Source organism: Passer montanus, unplaced genomic scaffold (genome assembly GCF_014805655.1).
Source record: "Passer montanus isolate IOZ18808 unplaced genomic scaffold, ASM1480565v1 scaffold150, whole genome shotgun sequence".
In the NCBI taxonomy this organism is placed as follows: Eukaryota; Metazoa; Chordata; class Aves; order Passeriformes; family Passeridae; genus Passer; species Passer montanus.
The window spans coordinates 909,701-928,164 of NW_024362052.1; the positions used below are offsets into that span (position 1 = coordinate 909,701).

At 46.4% G+C, this 18,464-nt stretch overlaps 1 protein-coding gene across 2 annotated transcripts in view; it reads right to left on the bottom strand.

Moving 5' to 3' along the window:
* Window positions 1-18,464, bottom strand: part of ADAMTS3 (ADAM metallopeptidase with thrombospondin type 1 motif 3) — a 63,387-nt gene that overhangs the window by 37,650 nt on the left and 7,273 nt on the right. Inside the window, exons 2-4 of one of the 2 annotated variants that reach the window (XM_039701975.1) lie at window positions 18,302-18,464; window positions 17,499-17,526; window positions 11,349-11,746 (exon numbers count right to left, since the gene is read on the bottom strand). In XM_039701975.1, the coding sequence (XP_039557909.1) occupies window positions 11,349-11,746; window positions 17,499-17,526; window positions 18,302-18,370 (495 nt within the window). In that variant the 5' untranslated portion in view covers window positions 18,371-18,464. The remainder of the gene's footprint in view (window positions 1-11,348; window positions 11,747-17,498; window positions 17,527-18,301) is intronic. The other variant, XM_039701976.1, reaches the window with a different exon arrangement.

Below are 18,464 nucleotides of genomic sequence, written 5' to 3' on the forward strand. Positions count from 1 at the left end.
ATGAAATAGTCATCCTTAGCAAGAAACAAGCAAGAAAAATATCAGAAATGAACACAGGGATCTAAGGATGCCAAAATCCCCTTCCCCTCCAGAAGGTGGTTCCCACTTGAGACCCCTTCAGTCACACACAGGTGCAAACATGGACTGTGCTGTTGGACCCTACCTAGAAGGGAAGCATGAGAAGATCACAGTTCTCAGCAGAGTGAAGCAGGCTTGTGTCAAAGAGCCAGGCAGTTACTTTCCAACCCAAGGACACTGAAGGATTCAGTGGGAAAAGGGAGAACTACCTGTGTCCTGTTTTATGGGAGAGACTATGCTCAGGAGGATGAAACTGCTTGCTTCAAAGAGCAAGATCAATTCTAACACCTGCACCAACACAGGGAAACAGATCTGTACATCAAGAATTTCAAAGCCTGGAGATTTCTCCACATGTTTTCTCTTCCCCCTGCCATTCTTCAAAACAAGGGCAGCAAAAGCCTTTATTTGACCAAGAGAAGCTGAGTATCCTCCACTCTCATGAAGACCAACAGAGGTTTGATTTAACCAATAAAGAAGGAGTCTGCCATGGTCCGGTTTCAGCTTCCACTTGCATCTCCTACAAGCATCCAAAATAGACTCCCCTTGTTTCCCACACAGAATCATGGAATCATGGACTGGTTTAGGTTAGCAGCGACTTTAAAGACCAACTTGTTCTAGCCCCTGCCACAGGCAGAGACACCTTCCACTAGACCTGGTTGCTCCAGGCCCCATCCACCCTGACCTCAAACACTTCCAGGGATCCAGAGGCAGCCACAGCTTCTGTGGGCAGCCTGTGCCAGGGCCTCACCACTCTCACAGGGAAAAATTTCTTCCTAATACCCAATCCAAACCTTTCATCCTTCAGCTTAAGGCCACTGAAATTAAATTTCCATTCTGTGGAAACTAAATGAATCAACCACCCCATACACCCTAAAAATTAAATGCAGAAATACATATCTGGAATATATATGGAAAATGAGAACTATCCCAAGTATCAGAATCAGGATACCTGGATTAATTCTGACTTTGGGCCACACATGGATCATTCAGCTTGTAGCAAAATCTCTTACAAGGCTCTCCACCTGTGGGAAGTTCAGTTCAGGAGGTTTCTTGTGCCATCCCATGTCGTTTCAGCCAGTATCATCCCTGACTTCTCCATCCACCAATGCTTGGAGTGCAGCAAAGCACTCAGCAGTCAAACCAGCACAAGGCTCTACCTCCCAGAAAACACTTTCTTCTCACCATTCTATTGATGGAACCAGAAAACATTGCCAGGGCTCTCCCCCACTCCACATGCCTTCTTTTTTCCCCGCTGGACAATCACAGGTGCCTGACAGCTCTATCCTGCCCCTACCTAAATAGAAGCCCTATTGAAAAGCATCAAGAGCTCTGTGTTCCCTCAATTTAATATCCCAGACCCGGCTGAGCAGACACTGCCTCCTGCCAAGACAAACACCTGGGACCTGGAATGGGGAGGGGGCAGCTTCTGGAGACAGCCCTCCAGTCTGAGCTCCTTAAGGAGTCCATAGAAACATGCTTTTATAAAAGAGGTGCTGCCTCGCCTGAAAACACCGATTCAGCCCCCAAACAGTGCTACCTTTCACCCTCTCTGTTGGCTTAAGGTGGGTTCAGCTTGGTGACTGTGCAAAACCTGCGTCACACCTACCTGCTGCTCCACTTTCCAATCCAAAGGCAAAAAGCTTTTGGAGTTGCACCGAACACTGCCTGATTTATTGGAAGAAAAATAAAAGCAAAGGAGTATGCTTTGCCTGCAGCACATTTCCCTTTGCCAGCCTCCCCCAAAACTGAGCCACAGTGGGTGGACACCGATTCCAAGTTTGTGTAGCTCCAGGGTTACACCTTCAGTTCCTTGGGTGGATATTAATTCACATGCTGCATGGGTTCCATATTTTGGCAAGAATCAACCGATTCTCTGGGTTTCTTTCCAAAAATCCTCTAGAAGCTTCTCAAGTTGTTGAGTTTGCCCATGATGCCACTCTTCAGCTTATGTCAGTGCCACACCATCCTCACAGGGATATTCCTTCCCACTATTCCATCTAACCTGCCCTCTGCCAGCTGAAAGCAATCCCCCTTGTCCTGTCACTCCAGGCCCTCATCCCAAGTCCCAGCGTGCTCACAGACTCTGACAGGTCCCCCTGGCAGGGAGGGGAGAGGCATCCAAACAGACATACTTCCCTCCTTCCACATCTTCTGCCTGCTAAAGTATTTATGGCCTCGACATACTTGGCATATGAAAAAATACTACACATTAGAGGAATGCTGGAAAAAAGTAATATTGCAGTACTGCATGCATTTGGGAGAAACAGATGTTGCTGATCCAGTTGCCGGGTGCCTACGGAGGAGGTTTGCAGATGGAATTCCTCCTCCTCCATGGACGGGCCTCCAGTCTCCATGGAGGTGTCTGGCTTTGGGAAAACACCACAGTTTTGGGGTAAAACATCCCCACTTACTAACACTCCAGCTCCAGCACCCTTGGAGTGCTTCCCAGAGGCACAGCAGAAATTCCACAGCTTGTTTTCCATCTCTGGAAGATCGGTGTGATATAAAAATTCATGTTCTAGTCCATGTTTTAACCTGGCCATGCATGTCAGAATTAAAGCAAGAGCTCCTGTATCATTTCATGCTCCATCCTTGAAGGGTGTTGAACACAGCACAGAGACTTGACAACTGAATTATTAACCCAGCACCAGTTGGTGACCAATCATTAGTACCAGATTTCTGAATCAAAACAAAAATCTTCTGTCAAGAGAAGTCTTATTTGTTCAGAAGATTCAGAAACAGATTAAAAGGTAGGAATGTTTAATACCCTCTTCCAAACCATGGGCAATACTTAGAAGGCTCTTAGACAAACTCCTACTAAAATACTGGAAATCATCTGCCCAGAGGAATTGAAGTCTCTCAACATACTAACTGATACCACTTTAAGGAGAAAAAGGCATTTGGAAGAGCCATCAAATTAACCAAGTTCCTGTTGAATTTGCACAGAAGAAAAGAAAATGTCAGCATTTACTGGGTCATTGCACTGTACTGGAATTAAGGTTTTTAGTCTCCTCTACAAACATCCTTAAGAAAATTCCTTTATGCCGAAATTTCTCATGCTTGGTTTTGATCCAAATGCTGGGTTTTCTTTTTCCCCCTTTCAGAAAATCTAAGAAAACTCAATGGAAGCCCTTAAGAGTTACACGAAAGCACAGAGAAAAAAACAAACTTTGATTTTATGTGGAAAAATAGGTCTCTATTTTCTGTTCTTGGAAAACCATTTTAATAGCAAACTGCTGCATAGAGCTGGCAGACCAAATGCTTTGTCCTTAAAGAAGGAGCTGTGGGTTTAAAATATCAGTTATTCAAGAGGGAAAAGTATGCATGGAACATGCTCAGAGCAGTCAGGCACCTCCCTGGTCCCAGCAAATCTCTGTAGAAATATTTACTGAGCACAAGTTTTGTCTTTGTGTCAGCTACAGCAGGTCTTTGCTGGGAACTATTTCATGGAGAAATGGTACAGGAGACAGCAGAGGTTGCCAGTTCTGCAGTAAATGTGTTTTCCCAGATCCAGAAGTCATGGGATGCCACCAATCATAGATTCCTCTAAAATGTGGAAAGGAAAACAAAAAGTGAGGACATCTGATCACCTTCAGAGGAGGGGAAATGAGACCTTCAAGTGCTGAATACTCCAAAAGTATAAAGTGAATAAATAATGCCCAAATGTGAATATCTCATGATCTGGATGTCAGCAGCACCCTTTCCATAGTGGCACACAAAGGAAATACTGATTTATCTGCTGCCTGTACACAACAGCCAGGAGTGATGCCACAGCATCATCACTCTTCCAAAGCAACAGAAAACTCACCCAAACTATGCACGAGAGGAGTCATCTCCTCAGGGAGAAGTCAGAGGAGCACAAAGAACTGATGCAGCTTCCTCTGAATGGAAATACTCTGGGGATCAAAAGCTGGGAAGCACCAAAGCTAGTAATACTTCTATCCAACTCATAGTTTTAGATTGGTTCTACATCCTTGCACAAAGGGAAAAAAACCCCAAACTATGGTAAAATCTCTCAAAGGAAAAGGAGAAGTAGTTTTATACCTTTGGTCACATATAAACCAAAGAAGTCGAATGACAAAGGGATTTTTATGAGGTAGGGAAGCTGATTTAGTGTTGCATGGTTGTAATTTACTGAAGTTCTCAGCCAAGCAGCAGAAGCTCTCAATGAAAACTAAGTATCTATTTAAAACAGAAGTGAAAGCAAAGATTGTTTTAACAGGAACAATAGTGCTGCACTTTATCCATCATTTCAAGAAGCTCCTGCTGAAACACGGGGGCCAGAGATGGAACCAACTGACTCTTCTATCCATGACTCTTTCAAAGCCTGGATGGGAGCAAAATGTTCAGACCTGCAGTGTGACCCTGAGAAAAAACAAAGAATAGGAAAGAGCAGACCAACTCTTTTTCTCAATGACCTTGTGCTTGCTCTCCAGCCCTGCTTACTGCCCCTTTGTAAACATCAGACCACATGCCTTGCAGGCTAAATTCCAGCTCCAAGTACGTACAGCACTGAATAAACATGGAACAGCAGAAAGGCATTGCTGAATATGGCTCCTGTACCTCCACCCTACCAAAGGCAGTTACAAATTCAGCACCACCATCACCAAATTCACTCCACCATCAGTGAGAACTTGGAGAGAGGCTACAAGGATTGAATGTTGACAACCCTGACTATTTCAGTATCTGTTTGCTTTCTTTTCCTGGGGGACACACTTTCCCACAGGTGACATGTGGAGACAGGACATGACTGTCTGGGTTTGTTATTGAGGGTCCACACAGGTTATACAATCTGGGATTCATTACTGAAACCATAAAAAAGGGCTGTACTTAGTCATTTTAATAAGCTTATGCTATTTTATAAACTGTCAGCTGTGAGCCTCCAGGAATGAAAACATTTAAGAAGCATCTGCTGTTTTGGAAACAAAGAGGGAAAAACCCAGAAAGGAAATTCTTTGCCCAAGTGCCCTAAAAGCAGTGTTTTGTGAAAATGCATCACCAGGACTACAAGGTGTGATCAAATACCAGCTACAAAAGATACATCCAGAGCAGCACCCAACCACCAGCCCTTTGTTCCAGACCATTTTTAACCACACACTGATCTGCAAGAGCAGCTTCAGCCCCTAAATATATTGCTTAAAAGGGAGGGATTACATGTAAACCTGTGCTTTGCTGTACAGAATGATTTTTCAACATTCCACAGAAATAAACTATAAATAAAAGTCTGAAGTTGTGGCAACCAAAGTGGAGAATTTTTGTGAAAAGTCTCCAGGCAGACTCTCTCCAGCTGCCTGTTCCTAAACCCCTTCCTAGAGGATGCTCTCCTCACCTGGCCTCACCCACACTAGACTGTCATGTTTCTTAATTTACCTTCAAATATTGTCTCCAATCTAAAGACAGGAAAAAAGAGACTAATAACAACCCTAGTCTTCTGAGCACCATATTTTCCACTCATGGCTATGTACCAGGTACACATTTTGCCCAGCCTGGGGTAGTTGTTAAATTCACAGCTCAGGGATTCTGGGCTATTCCTGCTGGTTGTTCCAGAGAGGCCCCACAGGGAAGTCCTCCTTTTCTAGAAGGCACCTTAGGTGACATCACAGGGCACTCAGATGCCAGCCTGAACTCACTGCAACTCTCCTCAGCTTGGAGGGTGAGGAATTCTGCAGAATGGTCACAACACATGGGATTGACTTTCCTTTCATCTTTGCATATCAGATAATTATCTGATAACCTGCTGCAACCTGCTCCTCAACAGAGGACAGAGACAAACACCACAAATTTAATTTCAGTCACCAACAAGTGCCTACAAACACTTCCTATGAGCCAAAAAGAGTTAAATTACCTCCACCTTTTTGAACAGATATAGCTCCAAGTTCCATTTATAGTGCCCAAAGCCTCATTTACCATGTCCAGAGCTCCATTTTCATCATCCAATCAATCCTTAGGGTCCAAGACACACCTTGAGTGTCCAATCCCTCATACACAGGGTCTAAATCACTTTTAGACCTAGGAACCTCATTTTTGAGTCACAAAGCCTCATTTCTTGAGTTCAATATTTTGCCTCTTGGATTAAAAACCTCATTTTTAGGGTACAAACCCTCACAAGCTCCAAACATCCCTTCTGAGGTATGAAGGCTCATCTTAAGGGGCCAAAACATAATTTGTAAGGCCCAAAGTCTGTGTTTGAAGGTAGGCAGGAGAGAGAGAAGGAGACACAAAGACTTGGAAATGAGACAAACCTATCATTAGACCAAATCTGGCCCCATTAATAGAATTTATAAAAACAAACAAGAATAAATAAATGGAGCTTGAGCAACCATCTGCATAAACTTTGACTGGGAAGTAAGGATGAAGTACTCATTTGCTTTGAGGGATAATTTCAGGGAGAAGCAAACCAGACGTGTAAAAGAATTTCTAGAGTTTATCATCTTCCACTATACTGACACTTTACTTCCGTCCCCATCGCCTCCCTTTCAATCAATGTTCCTCCCCTCTGGGTTTTACTCAAGAAGCCACAAGTCCTGAATGAGGGAATGCATTTTCCCAAGTTTCTGGAGTTCCTGAACTTTGAGACATCCTCTTTCCTATGGATTCCTACAGTTGTGGGAAGTGCTGCACAGCGGAGAGGCGACGGGGATGGAGTCCAGCTGCAAGCCATCACACCCAGCTCATCATGCTGCCAAGCACAGTGAAACCCCAGCGCTGAGAGCAGGCACAGCAGGTCAGGGGAGTTCATGGCAAGGAGGCAATTACTGTGGGAAGAGCGCAGTAGGGCAGGGGAGCGGAGCAGGAATATCGGAGCGTTAAATCAGCCCAAGGCACCGCTGCCATCTGCCCAGAGCAGCACGCGGCCAGAGCCGCTTCCATCTCCAGGGTTTCTCCTGCGTCCATCTCCAGGGTTTGTCCTGCGTCCATCGCCAGCGTTTGTCCTGCCTTCCATCTCCCAGGGTTTGTTCTGCTTTCTTCTCCAGGATTTGTCCTGCCTTCCATCTCCCTGGGGTTTGCTCAGCCCTCCTTCACCCCAGGGTTTGTCCTGCATTCCATCTCCAGGGTTTGTCCTGCTTCCATCTTCCAGGGTTTGTCCTGCGTCCATCTCCCAGGGTTTGTCCTGCTTCCATCTCCCCGGGGTTTGCTCAGCCCTCCTTCTCCCCAGGGCTTGTCCTGCCTTCCCTCTCCCCGGGGTTTGTCCTGCCTTCCCTCTCCCCGGGGTTTGTCCTGCCTTCCCTCTCCCTGGGGTTTGTCCTGCCTTCCATCTCCCTGGGGTTTGTCCTGCCTTCCATCACCCAGGGTTTGTCCTGCCTTCCATCACCCAGGGTTTGTCCTGCATTCCATCTCCCCAGGGTTTGTCCTGCCTTCCATCTCCCAGGGTCTGTCCTGCCTTCCATCTCCCCAGGGTCTGTCCTGCCTTCCATCTCCCAGGGTCTGTCCTGCCTTCCCTCTCCCCAGGGTTTGTCCTGCCTTCCCTCTCCCCAGGGGTTTGTTTTGCTGTCCTTGTGCTTTGCCCTTCCAGAAAGCCCTGGATGACCAAATGTCCGCTCGACCACAGCTCCTAGCTTGGACTGGCAGAAACCTCCAGGCCTGAGGGGACAATCCCAGTCCCAGTCCCAATCTCAGCAGGAATTTCTGATGTTTCTGACTTTCTACAACTAGATGCTCTGCAGCAATTCAAGTGTTTGTCTCCAAAATGCTATTCCACTACACTGGAATAAAACACCATCAGCTCCTAGAAAGATGTTTATCCATTTAGGAACTCTGTCTTGCCAGCTTGGGGGAAATCATGCTGAAATAGTAGCTTAGAACCAACACAGGAACAAGAAATAAGCCTTAATAGCTCAGTCCTGATGAAACAGTGGTAATAAAAAAAGGATTTGAAACAAATCAAAATGCCCTGAAACTCCTTGGATCCCATACGCCCCAACTCCTACAGATTTTTAAAGCTTTTCTTGAACCAAGTTTAAAGCCTGTGCAATTAGCTCGAGTCTGAGATACTCCAGCCTGTATTTCCAAAGGATTTGCCAAAGGAAAGTAGCTGTGAACATGCACAGATGTGTTTCTTCACATCTCCATATCCTTGGAAAAAGGGATGGCAATAAGCAAGTGAGGAATAATCTGTCACAAATGACAGATCTAAGCACGTTTGGGTATTTTTTAAAATTCTTGATGGTTGGTCTGTCTTCCAGGATTTCCCTGGTTTGGCAGCTGAACACTACAAGGCAGGCAGATTCCTGAGCATCTTCCACTTGCAAACAGCTGTGCTTCCAACAACCGTATGCTGCCCTGGGCTCGAAGGCCATGTAATTCCAAAAAACAAAAATACTCCAAATCACTTCCAACAAACAAAAAAGAAGTCACATTTTACTTGGAATCCAAAGTCAAAGATTAAAGGTTCATTGTCCTGGGCCCAGCCCTTACGTTTGAAACAAGCAAGGTTTCTAGCAGAAACAGAAACCAGCCCTGCCCCTTGGGGTGGCACTGATGTGAGCACAAAACAGATCCCAGCTCCAACAGAGAGACACATCTACAGGAACATAGTCCAGAGTGGAAGTACAAGCTAAAGGCACCACACACCAACACCTGCTCGGAGTTTGTTACAAAGGCAGGAAGCTAACTGAGCAACTGAGGTGATTTTCTATACATTAACAGGTAGAAAGCATTTCAAGCCACTATTTCTCAGTGTTAAGCTTGCTGCCTTTTCTCTATTTACAACCTAAACCATTTATAGTGTTTTCTTGAGGCTGGCACCTTCCACTCCTGAAGGATTCTGACAATAAATACTGCTAGTTTGACCAAACAACAGCAGAAACCTGTGGAAGCACCAGCATTCTGACACACAGTGAAGGAGACAAGAGGCAGCTCCTCTGTGACTAATGAAGGGTTCTTCTGCCATGACAAGTGCAGGCACATGCATGTGGCATTTTTAAATAAACAGGGTCATTTCCAAGGGAGATTAAGCAGATGTGAAAATAGGAATTTGCAGAACTGATGGCAGACAGACAACTTCCACTGCAAATGTAGATATGCAAACTATTTCAAAACAAAAGCATGCAAGTATTTGGGGATTTAAATGTAAGTTTAGATTCAGGAAGAGACTGTGGGCAAAATCTTACTTTGCTAGTGCAAATGCCAATTATTCCAAATTATTCCACATATTTACAATCAAACAATCAAAATTTAGCACCAAATGCTCTTTTTCTCTTACTTATGATATCCAACCTCTTCTACAAGTTATACATTGTGCAAACTGCTACCCCGGTGATTCCCTCCAGTTTCTCTCCATGATTTCAAAACCTAGCTGTCTACTCTGGAGAGTGTCTACATTGCTTTGAAGTCAAAAATAAATCCTTCCAGCACACACAAGCCCCTAGAATTTCTCACTCTTGTTCCAGTTTCTGTTAAGCCATATTTTCTCACTCCTCACGTCTTTAGGATACACTGAGGATCAAATATTCTAGCTGGGTTGAGAGACAAATAGTACAGCAACAGAGAGAGCAGAGACAGTAATTGCAAGTTCCTTTTGTTACCCTGGAAGGAAAAAAACCTAAAATAAATATTTAGGATTATTTATTTCTTTCACCCTCACATGATTAGAGCTCCAAGAGATGTTAAAACAGCGAAGGTCAAAATGAACAGAGAGACAAGAGTGACCCAGGAACATTGACCCACTACTCCTCAAAGAAAAAACCCATGTCCTCCTGCTCCAGTCAGCAAAACCATGGGAAGCACATGGGATATTATGGGAAAAGAGGGACACATGCCAGTAGATCAGGTTGCTCCAGGCTCCATCTAACCTGGTCTTGAAAATTTCCAGGGATGGAGCAGCCACAGTTTCTCTGGGCAACCTGCACCAGCAACTCACCATCTTCAGCAAAGAATTTCTTCCCGATATCCCATCCAACCCTGTCCTTTGTCACTGTGAAGCCACTCCCCCTCTGGAGTCCCCCTCAGGAGTCCCCCTCTGGCTTCATTTACCTGAAAACACACCACAAGCAGCTTGCCAGTCCCACGGCAATCTGTGACAGAGCTACACTCCTTAATCTCGTTCCATTTAATCCAATTTCTTGTCTTCACATGCTGTCTCAACACAGCAACTTCATTCAGGCTTACTGCCAAAACCCAGCTGCCAGGGTCTCATTCATCAGAACCCTTCTGTTGGAAGCTCCATCTAGCCAGCCAGGGGTCTGCTTGGCCTTTGTGAACACATTTGTTGCACTAACAACATATCCTCCTCAAAAACCCACCAAAAACCCCCAAAACACACCACAATGACATTAGTTATCACCTCTGATGCAACCACTACCCGTATTTCCTTTCCCTAAGCAAGGCAATTCAAGGAGGTTTGGTCTGAATGGGGGTTCTGAGCCATCTCTGCAGTTACTCCCACAGTGACTGCTGCCAGTGCTGAGGTGGGAGCTTTCCTAGCCAGGACTTATCTCCAAATGGAATCAAATCATGACCACATGGCAGCTATGGGAAGTGGGAAAGCCACTTCCAAGAAAGGATGCTTGCTGCAGACTTTCTTACATGGTTTCTGTCCCAAACAAGAGGGTGACCATGACATCCATCTCCCTGGATGTCGCAGGCGTGTCCCAGCAGTGATGGAGCACAAGGTGGGTAGTGCTGGTTTTCACTGCTGCCTGAGCAAACCAAGGAAAGGTGGGTGGGCTCCAAACATGCCCAGCCTTTCATGCTGGGATTTGGGCATCTTCTCAGCCACAAGGAAACCTGCATATTTGCAGACAGACTGAAAACAAACCTGTTACCCGTTACTCAATTCTCATATGACATCTCCTGATGAAAAAAACTGCAGCTAAGAGAACAAAAAGCATGCTCACTTTATAAAGGAACCCTTTAAAACTTAATGCTGCTATTCTTGGATAACCATCAGCAGCCCATCATATTGGTACCCAAGAAGCAAAGAGGGATGATTTGGACACCAAAATCTAAATTCAGTTAACGAAATATCACCTTTTACGTCTGAAAATGTCTTCCTTATTCGTTTTCCTGCTTGTAACACCTCATGCAAATAAAAAAGGAAACCCAACAACATGTAGGTTTGAGTTCTCTCTCACATGCCTGAGACATTAAGAACTTTGCTTATCAAATTCAGAGAAATTATCCCAAACCAAAGCAGTAGGGCATTAATATTTTCTAAGGGAGTTAAGAAATAAAGTTCTGTAAATGACATCATTAGGAACGTGTGGTTAAAAGCAACAAAAGCTGTGCCCAGAGTGTGACAGCAGACACAAATGCCACAAGACCGGCCTTACCAGCCCATCACAGTTGCTGATGGCCACGGCAGCTCCGGGCATGTCCGTGATGTCCCCCACATAGGCGCAGTTGGTCCACAGGGGCTCTCTCTTCCACAAGCGCTCCGCGGCGCTTCCAGCCTGACTCGCGTTACCACCATGGCTGCCAGGCTCCAGAGAGTCTCCGTACCACTCCACCACAGCCTGGGGAGCCACCAGCCGCGTGTTGGGCCTCAGGCGGAGGTGGAACTCCCTGCCGAAGGCGCTGACGTTGAAGTAGAGCTCCCTGGGGCTCTGCGGCGCCTCCCGCGCCCATCGCCGCTGGCGGCTCACCGACAGGATGTTGGACACGTAGCTGCCATCTGCGGCCGTGCTGATGGGAATCACCAACCCGTATGGCCTGGCTCTGCTCTGGAACTCTGCCAAGAAACACGCCCAGACACCAAACAAAGTAAGAACAGGAGCATGGAATGAGCCTAAAGACTGAAGGACCCCCTCCGCCTTCCAAAAATCCCAATTTAGGATTCCCGTTTCTGCTACTAACGTGGGGAAACGTAAGGCACGTGTCACTGCTCCTCTTTTATCATGGAATCCCAAAATGGTCCGGGTTGGAAGGGACCTTCAAGACCATCCAGTTACAAACCCCTGCCATGGGGAGAGACACACCCTCCACTATCCCAGGCTGCTCCAAGCCCCGTTCAACCTGGCCTTGGACACTTCCAGGGATGGGGAAGCTGCAGCTTCTCTGGACAACCTGTGCCAGGGCCTCACCACCATCACAGGGAAAAATTTCTTCCTATCAATTGCTACTATAAAAATGATTTTCCTAAAACTTAGAGAGAAAAGCCTGAAATATTCACTGACATTTATCTGGGGAGTTTTCTGTTTCAGGCTTGCTCCACAGCTGCAGGCGAGGCACGGACCCTTCTGAATTCTCCTGTAAGGAATGCCAGCTCTGTTATACACCTGACACAGAACTTGCTTCTGTGCCAGCACTTCTATTAATTTTTTGAAAATGAAGTGCCAAGCTTGGTTATAAGCACAATTTGCATACTGATTTCTCAGGAAATAGGAATAGAGAAAAAATCCAGTAGATCATGTGCTGCTGATAAATTAATCCATGTCAGCACTGGTAAAGGAAGTAACTTTTCTCTCTACAAATCTCCCTACCTAGCAACTCGCTGTTGCCTTTCCTCTTGAGTAACAGAGATCAAAACCAATGAGAGACTCTAATTATTAAAAAACTCGACACAGATCTGCACAAATTTGACCCTAAATCTTGCACTTTAGTGCAGCTGAGAGAAGCCACAAACCCAGCAAAGCCACATTGTTTGTCATCCTGGAGAAGCTCAATGGCACAACCCTCAGCTAAGGCAACAAGTCTTCAAGTAATTTCACACCAGTGGAAAACAAATCCATTCAAATGAGTTTATCTTTTCAGTGAGACCTCTGTAATCTGGCAGCAATCAGGACATTCAGTGTCCAGTTTTCAGGCCGTAAGGGAAGGGCCAGGTCAAGCTGTAAGCCACACTGCTGCTCTGAATGGGTCCTAGGCCCAAGTCTAAGCCTCTCTATTTGACTACGTGAGAGTTAAAGAGCCATCTTTCACAAAAATAGTTCTTCCCCATTCCCTTCTTCCTGGGAGAGCTGGTGGAAGTGATATTACTGACAATTTCATTTGAAAAGCTTCGAGATCTGATAGCTCTGATGTCAGCACCAAGTGCCACTGAGAATTCCTCAAATAAATATACTTAATTAAGTGAGCTAAATTGCACCTGCTCCCAGTGTGCATCACACTTGATATGAGAATCAAATAGAGGAAAAGCTCAGTAGCCAGTTCCTCTCTCCTGGTAGCAAGGGCTGCTGATTTTAAGAGACTCACGCATTCAACAAGTACTTTCAGTAGGAAAATGTTCCTAATGGCTTCAGAGAGCTGGTTTTAATATTCTTCCAGCCAGTTACTGAAGAATCTGACAGAAACACAATGTATGGTACTAGCAGGATACACACATGTAAATTCTTGCACTATAAATATCTTGGTATACAAATACTGTAGCCTAGGAATGTGAAAAATCATTTCCAAGCCCACTGGTACACAACACTCTACAGCCAGCAGCCATAGGATGAGTTTCAGCAGCAGCCAACTCCAGCTATTTTGCTGTACACCCACAAGATCATGTTCTAAAACCGGCATCCTAATTAGGTCATTATCCTTAGGATAATTCCCATTTTAAACACTGGGAATTCTGAACAGGATTGTTAATCTGTCTCCTTAGAGAAGGGACCAAATTAAAACTCTAAAGTAATTTTTATTAACTAGACACCAGGCCATGCCCAGGAGACAGAGCTGCTGGGTTGCACATCCTAACTGGGTCAAAGTAAAAACAGAGATCCTCACATTGCCAGTGCTTCAAGACCGGGATTTCATTCCCAGCTGACATCCCGCCTTCTACCTCGCTGAGATTCCTCGTGGCTTGTTTTCCTTTTTCTTTAAAGCACGATGTTCAGTGCCAGAGACCACAGTCTGGTGATGGAGTTCTGTGCTCACCACAGGGCTGAGAAACTGCTCTGCACATCTTGCAGCAGAATTCCCACATTTCCACTGGCTGGGGAGAAAACCCCCGGCTATTTGGCTAATAAGAGCAGCCAGCTAGCCCCAAGAAGGTAGGGACAAAGTGTGGAAAATAAGAACTGTCAAGGTTTTGAGTCAGCGAAAGCCTTTTCCAGAGTCTGTAAATGCTGAGCTAGAAGAGGAAATGCCTTTTGTTCAAAGGCAATTAAAATTAAATGGGACATGACTGAATCCCAACAACATCTGAACTCCTCTGCTGACTTACATTACCCTTTTTCCACAAACTGCATGCTCTGAGGAAATGCTATCCCAGCTGTAGGTGTTCCCTTTCCTAAGCTAAAATTTCAGAGCAGATCTGTTCTGCTAATTCAAAGCTGACAGTGCTGATCAGAGCAAGAGGAAAAGCACTTAACTGTAAATTTTCTTCATCCTTTTTTTTAATCTGCCCTTAAAATGCTGCTCCAGTTGCACAATGTTTAGGTTGAAAGGAAGCACTTAAGAAGGAAGATCACATTCTTTCATTTTGTGCCAAAACATAATTAGTTAGAGAATGCCTCTGAAGAGAGCTGTCCAGGTTCTCTTTCCTCTCAAAACCTGTTGAAACTGCAGAATTAACACCACTGCTTCACAAGAGCTGTCTCTGCACTGTACAACAGCTGTGCTCAATGGAGGTTTGAAAATCCTAAACTTTTTTTATCTCCTACCTTTGGAAAAACAGTATTTTTTATGCATAAGATTCTCTGAAATACAGAGACCAAAAACTGTTCAGGTGGCTGTCCACAGCAGAATGCCAAATGCCTAAACATTCACTTGAAAAGATTTCAAAGGCACAGTCTATGTGCAAATCAGTGGCATCAGTGGAAAAGGAAGAATTTCTCAAAGTTCAAATTATTTTTCTATGTTTAGACCAAACTACCCAAGAAAGGAAACGTGGGGACTCCTGGTAACATCCCATACATACAGCCCCTGCACGGGGTCCTATTGCTGAGTCCCAGAACATTCCATAAGGACATGATGGGATGACCAGCAGTGTTCCAGAGCATGGAAGATGAATTTGGATGTGAAGGTCAGGAAGCTCAGGTACCTCAGCAAAAGCACTGGATCGAGGGTGACATCTCCAGAGCATCACCATGGAATTTTCTGCCTGGAACTCACAAGCTGTGACACAACCAAACTGCTGGATGGCAGACAGTGCTTCACTGTCACAGACACAGGTCTGCAGTGGGAGCACTGGAGAACAACCAGTTAGCTGCTGCTATAGGGGTGAAGAGGACAGAGTTTCCATAAAGACACTGTGCCAGGTTCTGGAAGATCACACTTCTGTCCCGCAGACAAGCACACTGGGATGAGCACAGAGCTGCTCTGGTCACTTAGCAAAGTGATGATCAATAAGAGAGGATGGTGCGCAGACAACTGGACAGGCCCAGCAGGGGTTCTGCCATCACCCTTTTCTGCTTCATTGTCGGCTGGGGGCTTCCAGAAACAACAGAGCAGATTTGGTCCCTCTCAACAACTTGGGTCACTCCAGAACTACCATTTGCTCTCTGTTTGGCTGACTTTAGGTGGCAGGAATACCCAGAAAGAAAGAGAAGACAAGAAAGGGAGACAGATTCCTGGAGAACTCCCACTCAGCTCTGCACCTGAAAAGGGATGAGGCTGTGTGGGATCTGGACATTGTAAGCTGGATGAATGAAAGCAAGGAGAGAGGCTGATGTGGGACACCTCTCTGGTTTCCTCATTCCTCTGCTTCACTGTCACCTGTCCCAGGGATACAGACAGCTCTGTCGGTGTGGTGTTTTTGCAGCCTCTGCACAGCTCCAGGTGTTTTGCAGGTGCTTCCTGCAGGCAGTGGGGCCCAGCACAGTTGTGCCACAGGTGTCTTCCAGAAGTGGCACTGAGCAGGGACAGAGCTGTGCGGCGTGGGAGGCGAAGGTGCAGCACAGCACCAGCACCCTCAGGCTGAGTGACACACGATGACTTTCACTGCAGCACTCTGTACATGAATGCAGGCAATTAAGTGTGCTAACTCTGCATGCCTGTACTGCTGCCTGTGATGATGTTAACGACAATAAACCCCTAGGTGCCTTAATTCCCCTAGGTGACTTTTCAGGCTACAAGAAAAGATCAGCTGCTGTCAGAAGCCAGTCCTGGGCCAACTCAAAACACACACCACCAATGCAAAGCAATACTTTGTGGGACTCAGAAGTAGGACAGTGCATTTGCAAGTTTTACATCCAAGTCATTACAGCTCTCAACTGAGTAAGCCATGGTTTGAAGCTGTGGCTGCCACATCCCTGGAATGGGGCTGGGTTGGAAGGGGCTTGGAGTAACCTGGGATAGTGAAAGGTGTCATTGCCCGTGGCAGGCGGTTTGGAATGAGGTGATTGTACAAGTCCTTTCCAACCCAAACCATTTTAGGATTCTATGGTTCTGTACTTTTTGAATCAGAATTTACAGGATCAAATTCAGCCCGAAATATTCCTGACTACATCAGTGCCAGGGCTCTAGAAGAAAGGAAGACATTAAAGAACAAAGTTATTTTCCAGATTCAGGAATTTTGCCTGATGTACTGCATAATTTAAAAGACACATTCCTATATAGCTTATGGTTTCTGAAATTCAAATACAATCCATTTCTCATGGAACGGACTAGAAATAAAAGACAGGATCAGCATACCACTGGAAAAACCCTCTGTTTGCCAATTAACTTTAAATGTACCTCACTGTCTTTGGTCCCATTATTCACTGATCACGGCAGAAACCACCCTAAGCCCAGAAGCTCACAGTGCCAGAACTGAAGTTGAGACAATACCCCCAAAATTCACAGAAATGCCTGAAATTCTTCTCTGACCAAAAGCTGAACCAAAACCTCAGGGCTGGAGGTCCAATGGCAGCTGGACAAGAACTGCCTGGGGTCAATTCCCACCGCAGGAGAGCTGCAGAGAGCACTCATGTGCAGGGACACACACTCAGTACTGGGTTAGTCAGACTCATTTCACACTGGCTAAGGGAAGGAGCACATAGAATGGCATTCCCAAATGGCCACTAATGCCCTGGGAATGCCAGTTTCCACATCCTTCCACTACCTCTTCCACCCCGTGGAGCACCCAATTGCCAGTTACTCTAAATGAACACAGATCTCCTGAAATTTAAACTGTGGGTGTATCCTCCCAATTAAAGGAAGCTTCCTGTCTTTGAGAAGAGTCCCAGAGGCTGAGGTCTCAGTAAGAAGCACCCCGTGGCACACTTCCCTTCAGCTCCCACATGTGCCACTGACCCTGAACTCGCTGCACAGCACCTTCTTACCCAGGTCTATCAGTTTACCAGGCAACAGTGAGCAGCTACAGATTCCATAACTTTGGTTTGTATTTCAGAAGGGAAGCACAGACACATAAAGATGCAAAACTGCAGCACGAGAGGGCATGCAAATTCAAGCCGTGCCACGTCACTGCAACTACAAACGCTTCTGGGTGGCAGTGGTGGGGGGTGCACAGGGAATGCTTGCCTGCATACAGATCATTTCTCCAGAAACAACTAGTCTTTGAGCTAACTTCTTTTATTTCTGTCTTGATAGCAGGAATAATAGCTAAAAAGACTTACCTCTTTGGATCTGCTGCTCTTTACCAGCCTGCAGAAGAGAGAAGAAACACATGCACAAAGTTGTTAGTGTAATTACTATGCAATGGGGAATGGCAGAAGGCTGAAAAATCACTTGGTCTGTGCTGCACTATTTTATATGTTTCTTCATTTGATTTCCAGGGATGGCAGTTCTTCCATAACTGAATAAACAGCTGTTCCCCCAATATACTAATGGAGACCACAGCAAGTTTAACATAAATAGAGCTGCTAAGCAATCCTGATTCTGAATGACCCGTTCTATACGTTGTGACACTGTGCCAAAAAGTAAGTTTGGTGGCCAAAGAGGGGATTTAACAGCAGGAAAGCAACGAGCTCCAAGAAGCACGGGTGCTAAGGCAGAGAGGAAGCAGTGAGCTGACAGCTCTTTGTATCTCGGCTAGAGAGGGGGAAAGCCAGCTGGACCACAGTGACCGCAGGGACGGTGGCAGCGATCCGATGCCATGGTCAGCTAACTGCCGGCTTGGTACTTGCTCTTGCGAGGGATAGGGCACCTAGGGGCAGAAGACCCAGAGGGACGGGACCCAGGGGCTGCCGCTGCGGGATCCAGCCCGGGCCGGGGATGCAGTGTCCGGTTCCAGGCTGCTTGGAGGCAGCGGTCTGCAGCACAGCAGAGAGCGGAGAGCCGCCCGTCCATCTCAGCCTCTCCTCGCCCTGGGCCGGTACCGTCCGCGGACCCCGGGGCAGCGGAGGGACGAGGGAGGACGCCGTGGGACAGCGCGGAGGGCAGGGCAGGGGTCCCCCCGCTCTCTCCCTCTCTCACTCACCTGCCGGCCGGGCGCAGCGCGGGCCCCCAGGAGCGCGGCTGCCACTAGCCACAGGGGCAGGAGCACCATCCCGAGGCGGCCGCCCGCGCCCCGGCCCCGGCCGCGCTCCGCCCGCTCCCTCCTCCTGCCGCTGCCTTGCCTGCCTCCGGCGGCGGCTCCCGGG